Source organism: Nannospalax galili, unplaced genomic scaffold (genome assembly GCF_000622305.1).
Source record: "Nannospalax galili isolate Female #2095 unplaced genomic scaffold, S.galili_v1.0 scaffold381, whole genome shotgun sequence".
NCBI lineage: Eukaryota > Metazoa > Chordata > Mammalia > Rodentia > Spalacidae > Nannospalax > Nannospalax galili.
In genome coordinates, this window is record NW_008347312.1 from 1,526,166 (window position 1) to 1,542,168 (window position 16,003).

The 16,003-nt window shown below is 46.4% G+C and overlaps 1 protein-coding gene across 2 annotated transcripts in view; it reads right to left on the bottom strand.

Moving 5' to 3' along the window:
• Eef2k (eukaryotic elongation factor 2 kinase) overlaps positions 1-16,003 on the bottom strand; it is an 84,166-nt gene that overhangs the window by 29,003 nt on the left and 39,160 nt on the right. For both annotated transcript variants that reach the window (XM_008843830.3, XM_008843829.3), the window contains exons 3-6: positions 9,048-9,148; positions 5,304-5,364; positions 1,957-1,994; positions 1,357-1,528 (exon numbers count right to left, since the gene is read on the bottom strand). In XM_008843830.3, coding sequence (XP_008842052.1) covers positions 1,357-1,528; positions 1,957-1,994; positions 5,304-5,364; positions 9,048-9,148 — 372 coding nt within the window. The remainder of the gene's footprint in view (positions 1-1,356; positions 1,529-1,956; positions 1,995-5,303; positions 5,365-9,047; positions 9,149-16,003) is intronic.

Below are 16,003 nucleotides of genomic sequence, written 5' to 3' on the forward strand. Positions count from 1 at the left end.
CCTCCCCAAGTTGGTAGTGGTCAGAGTGTTTTGTCACAGCAATGAAGAAACAAACTAAGACAGGCGGGTTGGTTAACCTCTCTGAGCCCAGTTCCTCAGGGAGCCCACATCCATCTCCATGCCGTCTGCTGCTTCTTAGAAGCTACCTGTCCCCAATTAAAGTTCTTGTGGTGTGGATGGTAGAGCTGCAAGGTGGGCATAGGGAATAGGCTGCTCCATCTGCATTTCCCCCCTACCTTGGAGACTTGTGATTGGCTCAGTTATAGCTATCTATCTGACCTAATCAGAGCCAATGAAACCCGGCTCTGAGACTTTCATTGATACTTCTGGGAAAAATAGGAGTTGTCCCAACAAAGTTGATGAGAAATGAGCCTCCAGCTGGCGGGGCCAGCATGATACCACAAGTGCCGAGGCTGCCTGACGGTTACGTCAACCCGGAACACTGAAGGCAGAGGTGGTGGGAGATTCCTAACAAGCTCAGCACAGTCCAGGATCCAGCCGCACTTGTAGCTGGATCTGTTTTTAAAGTACATGAAACTATGACTTCTCTTTTGGGATGAAGTCAGTGTAGATGGGTTTTTATCATCTGCAAACAAAAATCATGATAGGGCTGAGGAGACGGCTCAGTGGATAAAGGTACTTACTACCAAGCCTGATTGGCCTGAGTTCAATCCCTGGGATACACATGGCAGAAGGACAGAACCAACTCTCAAAGGTTGTCCTCCAACCTCCACACATGCTGTGGCACAAGCACCCACCACTTCACAAAATAAAAACTGGAAAAAAATATTTAGAAAATCACGACAAATAGAGCCCATCTATAAATAGATATAAAAACACTGCCACTGCAGAGCTCTGTTTTTAGGAATAAATGACTGCATGTAAAATCCGTGGCTTACCATGCTCAGTAAATGGGGGTAGTTGGTAGTTGCTAGCAACTTGTAAGAAGATAAGAAAGGGCTGGGTATGCTGATGTACAACTTTAATCCCAACACTCAGGAGCCCAAGGCAGAAAAATCAAGAGTTTGAGGCCAGCCTGGGCTAGAGAGCAAGATACTATCTCAAAAAACTTAGCTGGGCGTGGTGGTGCAAGTCTTTAAGGCAGAGGCAGGCAGCTCTCAGTGAGTTCCAGGCCAGCTGGGGGCTACAGGGAGACCCTGTCTCAGAAAGCAAATAAAAATTCAGGGCTTGCTCTGGGTATAGCTGTGGTAGAGCACTTGCTTAGCATGTGCAAAGCTCTGGTTTCAATTCCCACCATTGCAAAAAAAGATGAAGACTGTTTCGCCATTGTCCTCATTGCCAGTGACTGTCCCCAGCTGCTCTGGTGTGGGTAGGAGGCAGGTGGAGTCCACTCACCTGCTTGGGGGGCTTGTGCCGATTATACTCCTCCCCCCAGAGCTTAGCTTCCATCTGGAGTCGCACATCCTCAAAGTACACATCCCTGTCCACCGGCTCGATGTAGCGCTTTGCCACGTAGTTGGAGGCCCCTTTCCACTGCTGAGCATGCAGGAAGGTAGAGAGTTTCTTCCTGGGGAGAAAGAGGGGGGCTGTCTGGGAAATCTGGGGTTCATTGATGACCCAGCCCTGGGACCTCAGGATAGCCAGGTTGACCTGACTGATTAGCTAGAGGAACGAATGAAATGCAGAAGGTGGGGAAACACGATGTCACCCACTCTTCTGCACCCTTCAGAGATCCAGAATGGAGTAAGGGCCAATGTCAATGGCCTTCCATTTCCTATGGCCTCCAAATACCTAAGCAAGGATTAGCAGGGTGTTGCCTATCCTAGACCCCTACAAGTGGGCTGGTGTGTATAGCCCAACAGAGACCAAATGGAGAGGAACTTGGGCTGTAAGAGGACAGATGCCACTGTCTCCATCTTTGGAAATGTCCAAAGTCCTAGCTTTTAGGAATCTTGGCAGTGGTTAGGGCCCCAAGTACCAAGCCAAGTCACTTACGTCCTGAAGCATTCCCTCATTGCTCCACGGCCGAAGGGCTGAAAGACAGGACAGAGTCATCAGTACCCACGTCCCATGTTCTCTTTGGTCATCACTTGCCCAGTGAGTGCCTTGTGCGTTATCACAATCCTAATATTGCTGGGCCATCCCTCCTATGCACCGAAGCCAGATGGGCCTTTCAGGTTGGAGGCTGCTGAGATGAGGAGGGCCCCATGACCCATCTGTTAGATTTTTGGAGAATAAAAGGAAAGATAGAGGAGTAGGAGACAAGAGACCAGAGCCAGACCTTCAACAGGCAAGGAATAGATCTTCCTTTATCCAGAGAAGATACAGTGAGAGGTAGGGGCTATCTGCAGGAACCGAGCTTCTACAACTAGACAAATAAAATGGGGGGTTTTTTAGTCTTTTTTTTTGAGACAGGGTCTCCCTGTAGCCCCAGCTGTCCTGAACTCACTATGTAGACCAGGCTGGCCTTGAACTCAGAGCTCCGCCTGCCTCTGCCTCCCAAGTGCTGGGATTAAAGGTATGCACCATCACTCCCAGCGAAAATGGGGTGTTTTTATACCAAGGTTGTGAGACATAGCTGCACTTTGTGGGGAGTTGAGTTAATGCCCAGGTTTGGTGTCCTTGGAGTGATTGAGGGTCTTCTTAAGATTATTTCCTCAGAAATTGGCAGCCATGTTATCTATGGCCCTAGAGGGGACAGGTGGGCTCCACACTCTCTCTGTCCTGGGAGTGACCAAGTGATAAGGGGTGAGCAAAGCCAGACCACTAATCTATGGCCGTTAGGTCACTGGGGGAACTTCGTATTTTCACAATTTAGAGCCGTTTGGCCACTCTGATGGTTTTATGCCTTTAAGACCTTCTCTAATGAAGCTCATGGCTTTTCTGAGGTTCACATATTTTATCACCATCATCCCAACCCAGTGGAAGAGCACACTATTTGGGGACATGATGCTGGGAAAGGGTAGTGCACAATAAAGTGTGGTCCTGCCATGATGTAATGTGCCAGCCTAGGCCCGAAGCAACAGGGCTGTGCTGGATAGCTTTAGTGTCAACTTGACACACCTGGGTTGAGGGAGCCTCAATCGGGGAATTGCCTTCATTGGACTGGCCTGTGGCCATGTCCACAGGGCATCTTCTTGATTGTTGAGTGATATGGGAGGGCCCAGCCCACTGTGGGTGGTGCCACCCCTGGGCAGGAGGGCCTGTGTTGCAATATGAAAGCAGGCTGAGCAGGGGCCAAGGGAGCAAGTCAGTAAGCAGTGTTCCTCCATGGCCTGTGCTCCAGCTCCTGCCTCCAGGTTCCTGCCCTGAGTTCCTACCTTGGGCTCCCTGATGAACCTTGACCCAGGAGATGTAAGCTGAATAAACCCTTTCCTCCCCAAGTCAGTAGTGGTCAGAGTGTTTTGTCACAGCAATGGAGAAACAAAGGCCAAGGGGCCATGCACTGAAAGTTCTGAAACCATGAGCCAAAGCCAGAATAAACCTTTTCTCTTTTTTTGGTCTTTTTGAGACAGGGTCTCCCTGTAGCCCCAGCCAACCTGGTATTCACTAAGTACAGGCTGGCCTTGAACTCATAGAGATCTGTCTACCTCTGCCTCCCGAGTGCTGGGATTAAAAGCTGCGCCACCACACATGGCAGCAAACCTTTTCTCTTTTAAGTTGATTATCTTGGGTATTTTGTCACAGTGATCTTAAAACTAACAGGGTCTCAAAAAAAAAAAGAGGAGGCTGGAGAGATGGCTCAGTGGTTAAGAGTGCTTACTGCACTTGTAGAGAACCTGAGTTCAGTTCCCAGCACCTGTGTCAGGCAACTCACAGCCATCTGTAACTCCAGCTCCTGAGAATCTGATGCCTTCTTCTGGCCTTCTAAATTCTTTTTTCTTTGCAGAAGACTGGTCACAACCCTCTGCATGTATTTAACAGCTCAGTAACAGGTAGTGATATACAAGTCAGTACATTTACAGTGAATTTCTGAGAACAGTTTTGACATCTTTGTGTATGAGACGCCTAAAACAGGGCAACTACAGAATACAAAGTAGGCCAGGAGTTTCCAGGAGTTGGGGATGATGAAAAGATGGGATGGGCATGGGAAGGTAAAATGTTCTGGCAGCAGCTCTTCAGCTAGGAGTGGGAATTTGTGGGCCCCGCCCCACTCCATGCAGGTCTTGAGTGTCCATTTGTGGTAGAGTTGCGACTCCTAAGAGGCTGCCCCTGCTCTAGTGGACCATCCTACACACATGCTGGCAGCACTAAGTGGATTCTGTGGGTTTAAAAAGAGCACATGAAGTTGGGGGGAGGAAACGGTAGTAGGGGCATGGGAAGAGTTAAGAGGAGAGGGAGTGCAGGGTGAATTCGATCAAAACACATTATTTGCATGTATGAAATTCTCAAACAATAAATTTTCAAAAATGTTCTGGAGTTGAGTGGTGACTGTCACATGTCACACAGCTAGAAACCACTAAACTACATACTTTTTCTTTTTGCAATGTTGGGAATGGATCCCAGGCCCTCGTGCATGGTAGGCAAGCACTCTACCAGTGAACTATATCCCATGCCTGAACTGTGTAAATTAAACAGACAAATTGTATGGTATGTGAATTACGTGTTACTGAGCTGGTATTAAAAAACTCAAAATGTGGGCTGTTGAGATGGCTCAGAGAGAAAAAGTGCTTGCAGCCAAACCTGACAACATGCATTTTATTCCCCAGGATCCACATAATGGAAGGAGAGAGCTAATTTCACAAATTGTTCTCTGATATCCACATGCATGCTGTGGCATGCATGCCCCCACAGATAAACACTCACAAACAAACAAATATGTAAGTAAATGTAATAAAAGCCACAGTATGGAGCTAGTAAGTAAAGGTAAAGGTACCTGCCAAAGAGCCCGACTACCTGAGTTTGATCCCTGGTACTCACATGGTAGAAGAGGAGAACTGATTCCCACAAGTTGTCCTCTGACCTTCACATGTACATTGTGGTACACATGTATACACACATGCACACACACATGACCACATGTACTAAGTAAATAAAAATATAATTAAAATTTAAAACTATAATATGTAAACAATAACATAGAGAATCCCCAAAAGTAAAAAAAAATTCAAGTGTGAGCCCAGCACAGTGACAAATGCCTGTGATCTCAGCATCCAAGCAGAAGACTGAGGCAGGAAGGCCGGCCTAACCTCCAAGGTAAGACTCTGCCTCAAAAAACAAGAACACAAAAAACCACCACAGAATTAACTACAGTAGGAGTGGAAGGAAGAGTGAGGCACTACAGATGGCTTACGAAGGTTCCCACTCGGCCCTGCCCCCTCCAAGCTCAGGCTTCTGCTTACCTGAGACGCCATCTTGATCAGAACCTCATCTTCCAGCCACTCCCCGGTAACAGCGTTGTACCTGCAGAGACAAAGCCCACCCGGAGCAGAGTGTCACAACCCGGTCCTGTTCCTCACTGGCTCAAAAACCCTCCTAGGCTCCTCAAGGACCCCAGGACCCAGGCTACTCTGTACCTGCTCATTCCTGACATGGATTGTGGACATTTCCCTTCTTCCTAGACTCCACCCTGGTGGCCTCCTTGCCTCCTCAAGTGCACTGTTCCCTCTCCATGGTGTCCTCATTTTATCAAACCCCAGCACTCACTGCTGCACTGTCTGCTGGCCTGCTCTGACCCTGGCATTCCCTCCAGGCTTCACTCCACAAATAGACCTATGTCTTCTGTCTTGTTCACTACAAGGCCTGGTGTGGTGTGGTGTAGTGTGGGGTGTGTGTGTGTGTGTGTGTGTGTGTGTGTGTGTGTGTACAGACCTATGTCTTCTGTCTTGTTCACTACAAGGCCTGGTGTGGTGTGATGTAGTGTGGGGTGTGTGTGTGTGTGTGTGTGTATGCTTTTTTTCCTTGTTTTTTTGATACAGGGTCTCCCTGTAGCCCCAGGTATCCTGGAACTCACTATGTAGGCCAGGCTGGTCTCGAACTCATAGAGGTCTGCCTGCCTCTGCCTCCTGCCTCCCAAATGCTCGGATTAAAGGTGTGTGTCATCAGGCCCAGCTGTGTGTATGCTTAATAAATACTTGTTGGGGGCTGGGTATGGTGGTGCATGCCTTTAATCCCAGCATTTAGGAGGTAGAAGCAGGCACATCTCTGTGTGGTAAGAGGTCAGCCTAGTCTACATAATGAGTTCCAGCCAGCTGGGGCTACAGGGAGACCCTGTCTCAAAAAAAAAAAATAAATAAATACATGTTGGATAACTGACTTAGAGACATAAATATCCTATCCTTATAACCAATCTACATAACAAACAGCAGGTCCCAGGGAGGGGAGTGGTAGTACCTCAAACTTGCCAGGCATATGTCTAAGAGGTAAGGACTGCACAAGACAGGGGAGGGAAAAGTCCTGCCCTGGAAGCTAGACAGGAAGGAAACAGCTGCATACGTGAAAAAGAACAGAAGAGAGATGGAGAAAGAGACAGAGGTAGAGATGGAGGCAGAGATAGAGATGGAGAGAAAAGAGGGAGGTAGATTAGATGGAGACATGGACTAAGAAATGGAATGACAGAGAAGTGGAGAGATGGACTGAGGGAGGGAAGGGATGGAGAGAGGGTGATTCCAGAACATTCCCATCTTCCCACACTCAGAAATCCTTTCTCAGAGCTCATCTGGCAGCCCTGGCCTGGCCGGGCCTCAAACAGGTATGCCTGGTGGAGCTCCCAGTCATGGTGGACCACTGAACCCAGAACCAACCCTGGCTGCTGGTTCTTATCTCTAGCCAGTGGCTTCCCTTGGCCCACTTCTGATCAGGGCCTCTTGTGACTCAACAATCAACCCTGGGAGATCAGGTTTATCAGAGCTGGAAACAGAGGCCACGCAGGTTACCTCACCAGGCTGGGCTTGGGGAAGAAGGGCTCTGCTAGAGTGTAAACTCACTTGCAGTCAGTGGGTGGCAAGTAATATGTTCAATAATTAGTGTTCTATGTATGACTAGACAGAAACAACACTCCCTCACCTCTACTCTGAGAGGCAGCTGGTGGAGGGGGCAGCATGCACTTGGGAGGGTCTTGCTTGCCACTCACAACCATTAACATTATAAAGGCAAGAATTAGCCAGGCCTAGGGACCCAGGCCTATAATCCCAGCTGCTGTGGAAGTTGAGGCAGGAGGATGACAAGTTCAAGGTCAGACTGGGAAACATAGGAAGAAACAAGGGCTGGGAAATTAGTCCAGTGGTAGACTGCTTGCTAGTATGCAGGAGGCCCTGGGTTCAGTCTCCAGTAATGGGATGGATGGATGGATGGATGGATGGATGGATGGATGGATGGATGGAAGGTGTTATCAAAGTTCACTAAGTGCTTACCACTGCCTTCAAATGGGCGGCTTTATATAATCTTTGCAGCCACCCTGAGATTTTGACAATTATTATGTCCATTTTCTAGATGGTAAAACTATGGCTTAGAGAGGTGAGGCCACTTGCCTGAAAGTCAGGATTCAAACCCAGGTCTTTTTAAACCAGAATCTGGCTCTCAAACACCCTGGGCACAATCCACAGGGACAGGAAACCTGTCCTAAAAAAAGGGCCAGCTTGCACCAGAGTTCTTTTAAAATTAGGGCTGTAGAAGGAAGTTTCTGGCTTAGAAATCTCAGAAGGTTCTAGATACCATACCTGGCCTCCTCCTAACAGCAGCCTGGGTAGTGTAGTCAGCCACTTTAGCTAGGAAATAAACCAAGATCAGCCTGGCTCCAGATCGCAGCGGGGCTTCAGGACACAGAGCCAACCCAACAGAGAGATCCCCTATCGTGTCACCAGCCTGCTACCCCAGCATACTTGTAGGCAGAAGAGGCAGAAGCTATTTACACCTCATGTGCTGGGGTCCCCTCCGAGCTGCCCTACCCTGCCAGGCACATGGCACAGACCCTGCCAGTCCCGTGCTGGGAGGCAGGCCCTCTAGTTGAGGGTAGGAGCACACAAGGAGCTCTGAAGCCTTCTCTTTGTGGGATGGCAACAGAATTGGGCTGCAGAATTACAGAGCGGACAGAGTATACTCCTGAGACCCTTTGTACAGGTGGGGCACTGTAACTGGATCTTACCAAAGAAATAAATGCAAAATTAATGCCGCTTCCTGTGATCAGGCATTGAATACCCTCTGTGCTACTTTGAGACTGTCTGCCCCTCTAGTAGTGGAGTGTTGAGATGATAGAGTCACAAGTCAGAAGGAATCTGCATCCTCAAGCTGCCCTGAAGAGCTGTTCAACTCTCAACCAACTTCAAATGTATAAGAAAGCACTCTGCTATAAGAGGCCCTGGCATATGTGTTACTGCAGCTCACCTCAGCCTTGCCTGCTGAACACATACCTTGTAAGACCATTAGAGCGACTCAACAAGATAATGTCCAGTACTTGAAGTGTGCAGTATACTCAGATACTGGCTGTTCTTCTTACATGCCCAGTATTCTTACCCCAAATGCTTGACACCAAAAGTGTTTCATGTTTCAGATTTCTTTTTTTTTTTTTTGGTCTTTCTGAAAGAGTTTCCCTATAGCCCCAGCTAGCCTGGAACTCGGGCCTTGAATTCACAGAGATCCACCTGCCTCTGCCTCCCAAGTGCTGGGATTAAAGGCATGCACCAACATGCCCGGCATGTTTCAGATTTTTTTAATGAATATTGCGTATACTTGACTAATTGGGTCTCATTTATTTATTTATTTGTTTGTTTGTTTGTTTGTATGTATGTATGCATGTACGTATGTATGTGTGAGAGCATTCCTGTCCCACTGCATGCATGTGAAGGTCAGAGGACAATTTGCAGAAGTTGGTTCAATACTTCCACCATTTGGACCCCAGCAATCAAACTCAGATAGTCAAGCTTGGTGGCAACGGCCTTTTACCATTGAGCTGTCTCACTGGCCCCCTGGTGGAGCGTCTCTAATAAAAAAAGTCCCAAATCTGAAACTTCGGTTTTCAGATTGGGGATGAATTGACCTGTGTTGGTCCTTTTCTTTGACCCCAAGGACACTTGCACCTCCCATACTATGCACAGAAGGAGGACCCATGACCTCCAGGGCTCCTCAAAGCCCCAGGGCAGGCTGCTGACCTGTGCCGGGTGGCACGTTCTGTGGTAATGTCCTCGAGGTGGAACTCTGCCCAGGGGTCTGGCATATGTTTGGCTTTCTCGATTGCATGCTTCCACGTTTCCTGTAGAAGGCAAAGGGAGCGTTAGGCCCAGGCCAAGGGCAGCCAACTGCCTCTTCCCCAGTTCCGTCCCCTGGGGAGGACCACAGCATCTGAAAGAGAGGATTCCCATCCTCTGTCCTTCCAGGAACAGTCCCTGAGAGACCCGATGTACTCACACACACATAGCCTTTCTGTGGGTAGAAGTCCGTGGTCTTCACTTGTTGCCAAAATGTTGAAAATGAAAACAGGATATTTGGGGGGCTGGAAAGATGGCTCAGCAGTTAAAAGTGACTTCAATTCCACATACCTACATCAGGCAGTTCACAACTGCCTTTAACTCCAGCTCCAGAGGATCCAACATCCTCTTCTGGCCTCCACCAGCACACACACAGCCGCACATACACAAATTAAAATAAAATAGATCAGGGCTGGAGAGATGGCTCAGTTATTAAGAGCACTTGCTGCTTTTGCAGAGAACCTTGGTTTGGTTCCTAGCACACACAAGTGTTTCAGAACCACCTGTAACTCCAGTTCCAGAGTATCCAATGCTCTCTTTTGGCCTCCACAGGTATCTGCACCACATATGGTGCACATACAAACACTCAGGAACACACATATACATAAAAAATAAAAATAAATAAATCTTTTCTCTAAAAAAAGAAAATAAGGTATTAGGCTGAGGCTATAGCTCAGTGGTAGAGTGACTGCCTGGGCTTTGGCGGCCAGCACCGCAAAAGAGGAAAATACTCCTTTCCTCCATCAGATACGCAACCATTTTAAGGGGTTTAAAGATGTTATTGATTGCCTGCAAGGACATGGGGAACAGGTATCCTTGCAGAGCACCACCGTGGATACATCTTTTGTAAAAGGCACCCTGACAAACAGTTATAATGAAACAAACAAACAAAATAACCACATTCTTTAACTTTCACCTAGCCATCGCTACATCCAGCAATCTGCCCCCAAGGAACAGAACAAAAGCACAGGAGCATATGCCTGCGAGATGCAACACGTGATCCTGTACAACTGAACTCAACCCAAAGGGCTGCACTGAGGACTACTTAAACATGTTTTTATGCGTGGTGGCGCACGCCTTTAATCCCAGCACTTGGGAGGCAGAGGCAGGCGGATCTCTGTGAGTTCAAGGCCAGCCTGGTCTACGTAGTGAGTTCCAGGATAGCTGGGGCTACAGGGAGACCCTGTCTCAAAAAAGACCAAAACAAAACAAAACAAAACAAAACAAAAACATGTTTTTATTGTTTCCACTCAGAAGGTGAAGGAAAGCTAGGCATGATGGTATACACTTGTATTCCCAGCACTCGGGAGGCTTACACAGGATTGCCATGAGTTTGAGGCCAGCCTGGGTTTCATAGAAACTGCCAGGACAGACAGGGTTACATAGATCTGTCTCAAAACAAGGAAGGAGAAAGAAGATGAGGAAGAGGAGGAGGAGGAAGAGGAGGAGAAGAAGCTATTAAATGGTATTATGGTATGCCATGGGTTTGAATGTCCCCCAAAACTTCCTATGTTGAAGCCCAATTCCAGAACTCATATGTGGATGGTATTTGGAGACAGAGACTTTGGGAGTGACCAGGAATGGACAAGGCCATGCAGGTGGGCCCCATGATGGTATGAGTGGCTTTATGAGGAGAAGAGAGACAGGGTTAGTGCACTCACTCTGTCTCACACATGATAGCCTGTGCCATTGTTATGATGCAGCAAGAGCCTTGCCACATACCTAGAAGATGCCAGCACCCATGTCAGGCAGTTCATAACTGCCTGTAACTCCAGCTCCAGAGGGCTCTGACACCTCTGGCTTCTGTAGGCATTGTACATGTGCATGCACACACACACACACACACACACACACACACTTAAAAATAAAAAATAGGGGGCTGGAGAGATGGCTCAGCAGTTAAGAGCACTGACTGCTCTTGCAGAGAACCTGGGTTTGATTCCCAGCACCCACATGGCAGCTACGAACCGTTCTTAACTCCAGTTCCAGGGGACTCGGAAGCCCTCTTCTGACCTCCGTGGCATTGTACAACATGGGTGCACTCATATACATGCAGGCAATGCACTCATACACATAAAATGATAATAATAATAATAATAATAATAATAATTTAGAGGCTGGAGAGATGGCTCAGTGGTTATGAACACTGGCTGCTTTTGCAGAGGACCTGGGTTCAATTCCCAGCACCTATATGGTAGCTAACAACTGTCCTTAACTCCAGTTCCAGATGATCCAACACCCTCTTCTGACCTCTGGGTATTGCACAACATGGGTGCATCTATCTACATGCAGGCAATACACACATACACACAGAATAAAAATAAATGTTGCCGGGCGTGGTGGCGCACACCTTTAATCCTAGCACTTGGGAGGCAGAGGCAGGTGGATCTCTGTGAGTTCAAGGCCAGCCTGGTCTACATAGTCAGTTCCAGGACAGCTGGGGCTACAGGGAAATTCTGTCTCAAAAAGACCAATAAATAAATAAATAAAATTAATTAATTAATTAAATGTTAAAAAATAAAAACTAAAAAATAGGGAAGTCCACCATACTCCCTCTACCCTGAGCAGCTGCTGCCCTTAATTAATTAATAAATTCATTCATTCTTTGAGACAGGGTCTCACTATGTATCCATGGCTGGCCTGGAACTTGCCATGTAGACCAGATTGGCCTTGAACTCACAGAGAGTCACCTGCCCCTCCCTCCCAAGTGCTGGGATTAAAGGTGTGCACCAAGATACCTGAACTTGTTCCATGCATTTTAAAATAAAGTTGGAATTACACAGTGGATCCAAGTCTTATCCTTTCAGGGGTGGGTGGAGGGGGTGGGTCCCTGGGACTTCTTTATTCATGGTCCTAATACCCCCACCTGATTCCAAAAGGAGCATCTGCTTTGCATTAAAACTGTAAGCATTACAGGATTCTGAACTGGAATGTGGATGTGGCCCGTGACAGCCCATCCTCCACAGCCACAGCTGGCACTTGATGTAGCTATCTGGGGCTTTCCTTCTACTTTAGTTAATAGAAACACTCACTGAAGAGCAAATGCCATGCTCACATTTGTTCCGTATCTTATTTTCAGCACTTCTCACAGGGTTTTGGATGGCTCTCCAGCTCATATGTACAGACCGCCCATCTGACCTCATTTCCTTCCCAGGGCTATAGATACAGAACGTGTAAGTGCACCACATGCATTTGTCAAGTTTCCAGCTTGTGGTACTTGGATTCCCTCCAGGATGTCCCAGGACAAACAGTGCTGAAGCAAGCATTTTTTTTGTCTGTACATCTCTGCATAATTGTGCAAGATCATGGTAGGATATTTTTTTCCAGGGGCCTGGGAAACAGCTCATCAGCAGAGTGCTTGCCTAAGTATGCAAAAGGCCTTGGATTCAACCCTCACCACCGAAAAAAAAATCTAGAAATTACCAAAAATGTTCTTATAAGTTATATTCCAAGGAGCAATAAATATGTCACTTGAGGGCTGGAGAGGTGGCTCAGTGGTTAAGAGCACTGGCTGTTCTTGCAGAAGACCCAGGTTCAATTCCCAGCACCCACGTGGTGGCTAACAACCATCCATAACTCCAGTTCCAGGGGATCTGACACCCTCTTCTGATCTCCAAGGGCACTGCATATGGGTGCACCTACCTACATGCAGGCAATACACTCATACACATAAAATAAAAATAATAAATATATTTTTAAAATATGTCAGTTGACTATTAACAGGAACACTACAGTAAGTAATTGTAAATTTTACAAGTTTGTTTGCAACCTGTTTTAACAGAATAGAATAACACAGTGTCGTGAGGGACTGTTTGCCTGTTCTCCCTTTTTAGACTTTATGCTTCCAATCAGTTTTTTTTTCCCTCTTATAAATAACCCCACAACCGACATCCTGACATCTAAAATGTCTTCTGAATTTTGATCCCTGTACTGTAAAGGCCTCACTGTCACCTCTTACATTCCAGCTGCAGGGAATGGCAGGGACAAAGTTGGCAGGCTGCCCTGCCCTCGGAGCATGTCTGTACCAGAGAGGTCTGCTGGCTGTTTGGTTCTGCCTCTCCAATCCTGACTCCACCACTCTACACATACAGACATGCAGGCATACACATACACATAGATAAAATAATTAGAAAAAAAAAAAAGGTGAAAGGAGAGAACCCTCTAAGCACATGGGTGGGTGCCATGGCATGCACACATTTATGCGCGTGCGCACACACACACACATAATAATAATAAAATTTTTAATTAAAAAGAAAAGAACAAGGTACCAATATGGGCAAGTTCTAAGAGTCAGTGTTTAGAAGGATAAAAATAAGTTTCAGAGCCAGGCGTGGTGGCGCACCCCTGTAGTCCCAGCACTTGGGAGGCAGAGGCAGGCGGATCTCTGTGAGTTCAAGGCCAGCCTGGTCTACATAGTGAGTTCCAGGCAAGCTGGGGCTGAAAGGAGACCCTGTCTCAAAAAGACCAAAAAAAAAAAAAAAAAGTTTCAGAATAACATAAACATTACGACACCATTTACAGTTGTTAGAAACCCAAGATTGATATCATCAATTTTCTTTCATTTTTATCTTTTAAAAAAATTGTTTTATGTGTATGAGTATATTGCCTGCATGTGTGTAAGTACACCCATGTTGTGCAATGCCTGCAAAGGTTAGAAGTGGGTGTTGGATCTCCTGGAACAGACAGCTGTTAGTTGCCATGTGGGTGCTGGGAATCAAAACTAGGTCCTCTGCAAGAGCAGTCAGTGCTCTTAACCACTGAGCCATCTCTCCAGGCCCCCCCCCCATTTTTTTTTCCTGTTGTTTTTTATTCTTTTTTGTTAGTTTGAGACAGGGTCTATGTAGCCCAGGCTGGTTCTGAACTTAGTATACTCCTACATCAATCATCCAAGTGTACTGCTTTGTCTGGCAAAACCATGGGTTTTGTATGGAGATATATATATATATATATATATATATATATATCTACAGAGTCACACATAAATTGTATACTTATATGCAAATGTCTTAAAAAGAGGTCTAAAAAGAATCTGTACCAAGTCTATATAATGGTTATCTCTAGAAACAGGGATAAAAGGTTGATTAAGGGGAATTCAGCTTTTTCTATACTGTTTGCATGATTTTTGCAAATGAGAATGCACTCCAGATTGCATGCGTAGTGTCTCTGTTTCTGTCTCTATCTCTGTCTGTGTGTGTGTGTGTGTGTGTTGCTAGTCATTGACCTCTAGAGGTTCATGTATGTTAAGCAAGGACTCTACCACTGTGTATTCCCAGCCCCTGTAAGTGTAAATCTAAGTCAACCAACAACAAAAATCACTGTGTTAAAATGATTCTTTGTTGCTGCTGGGAACGAACCCAGGGCCTCAAACAGGCAAGGGCTCTACCACAGAGTGACCTCCTCAGCAGCCAGGTGATTCTGGCTCTACTAGCCGTAACAGTCTCTAGTTCCAAAGATTCTAAATCTCAATTGCTGAGTAGGTGAGTTAATTTTACATGGATCAGGTGGTCAGCAGTTGATCATAAAAAGAAAAAGCAGCCAAGGGTAGTCGTTCACAGCTGTGGCTCTAGGTTCTTAGGAGGCCGTGGCAGGGGGCCCAAGTTCAAAGCAGTCTAGGCAAACTAGCAAGACCTTGTTTCAAAAAACAAATAGAAAAACAGTGAGATAGCTCAGCGGGTGAAGGAGCTTGCCGCCAAGCCTGATGGCTGAGTTCGATCTCTAGGACTCAGGGTAGGAAGAGAGAACTGACTCCCACAAGTTGTCCTCTGATCTCCACGTTCTTGTCATGGCATGAGCACCCCCCGCCCCGACACACACACATACACACAGAAATAAATAAATGTAATAATTTTTTTTTTTGGTCTTTTTGAGGCAGGGTCTCCCTGTAGCCCCAGCTGTCCTGGAACTTGCTATGTAGACCAGGCTGGCCCGAACTCACAGAGATCTGCCTGCCTCTGCCTCCCGAGTGCTGGGCTTAAAGGCGTGCACCACCACGCCCCGGCAAATGTAATAATTTTTTAACTTACAAAAAAGGATCCTCCTTCTATGCTGGAAAATACAAAATAAAAAAGTAAATAGATACATAGAGATATTTTATTTTGTTTTATTTATTTTTGGTATTTTTGAGACAGTCTCCTTTTGCCCTAGCGGGCCTGGAACTTGCTATGTAGATCAGGCTGGCCTCAAACTCAGAGAGATATGCCTGCCTCTGCCTCCCAGTGCCAGGATTAAAGGTGTGTACAATCATGCCTGGCTTATTTTCTTAATTAAAAAAAAATTTATGTGTGTGAGTGTATTGTCTGCATGTATATAAGTGCACCTGTGTCATGAATGCACATGGAGGTCAGAAAAGGGTGTCATATTTCCCTGGAACTGGATGGAGTTATGGATGGTCGTTAGCCACCATGTGGGTGGTGAGAATTGAACCTGGGTCCTCTGTAAGAGAAGCCAGTGCTCTTAACCACTGAGCCATCTCTCTAGCCCTAGATATAAAACATTTTAACAATGATACAAATACATTTCCTGGAAGATGCTGAGAGAACAAGCAATGTGTTTGCAAGTTCCTTGGCATAGGTGTTATTGGTTTTTTTTGTTGTTCTTGTTTTGTTTTGTTTTTCAGATAGGGTTTCATGTGTCCCAGGCTGCCTTCAAACTTGCTATGTAGTTAAAGATGGCCTTAAATTTTTGATCCTCCTGCCTCTAACTCCCCAGGGCTGGGATTACAAAGTATACACAACCACACGTGGTTATGTTCTGCTCGGGATCAAATCCAGGGGCTTCATGCATGCTAGACAAGCACAACTAAGCCACGTCCCCATCCCTTGTTCTGTTTTGTTTTTCAATTATGTGCATTTCTGTGTGTC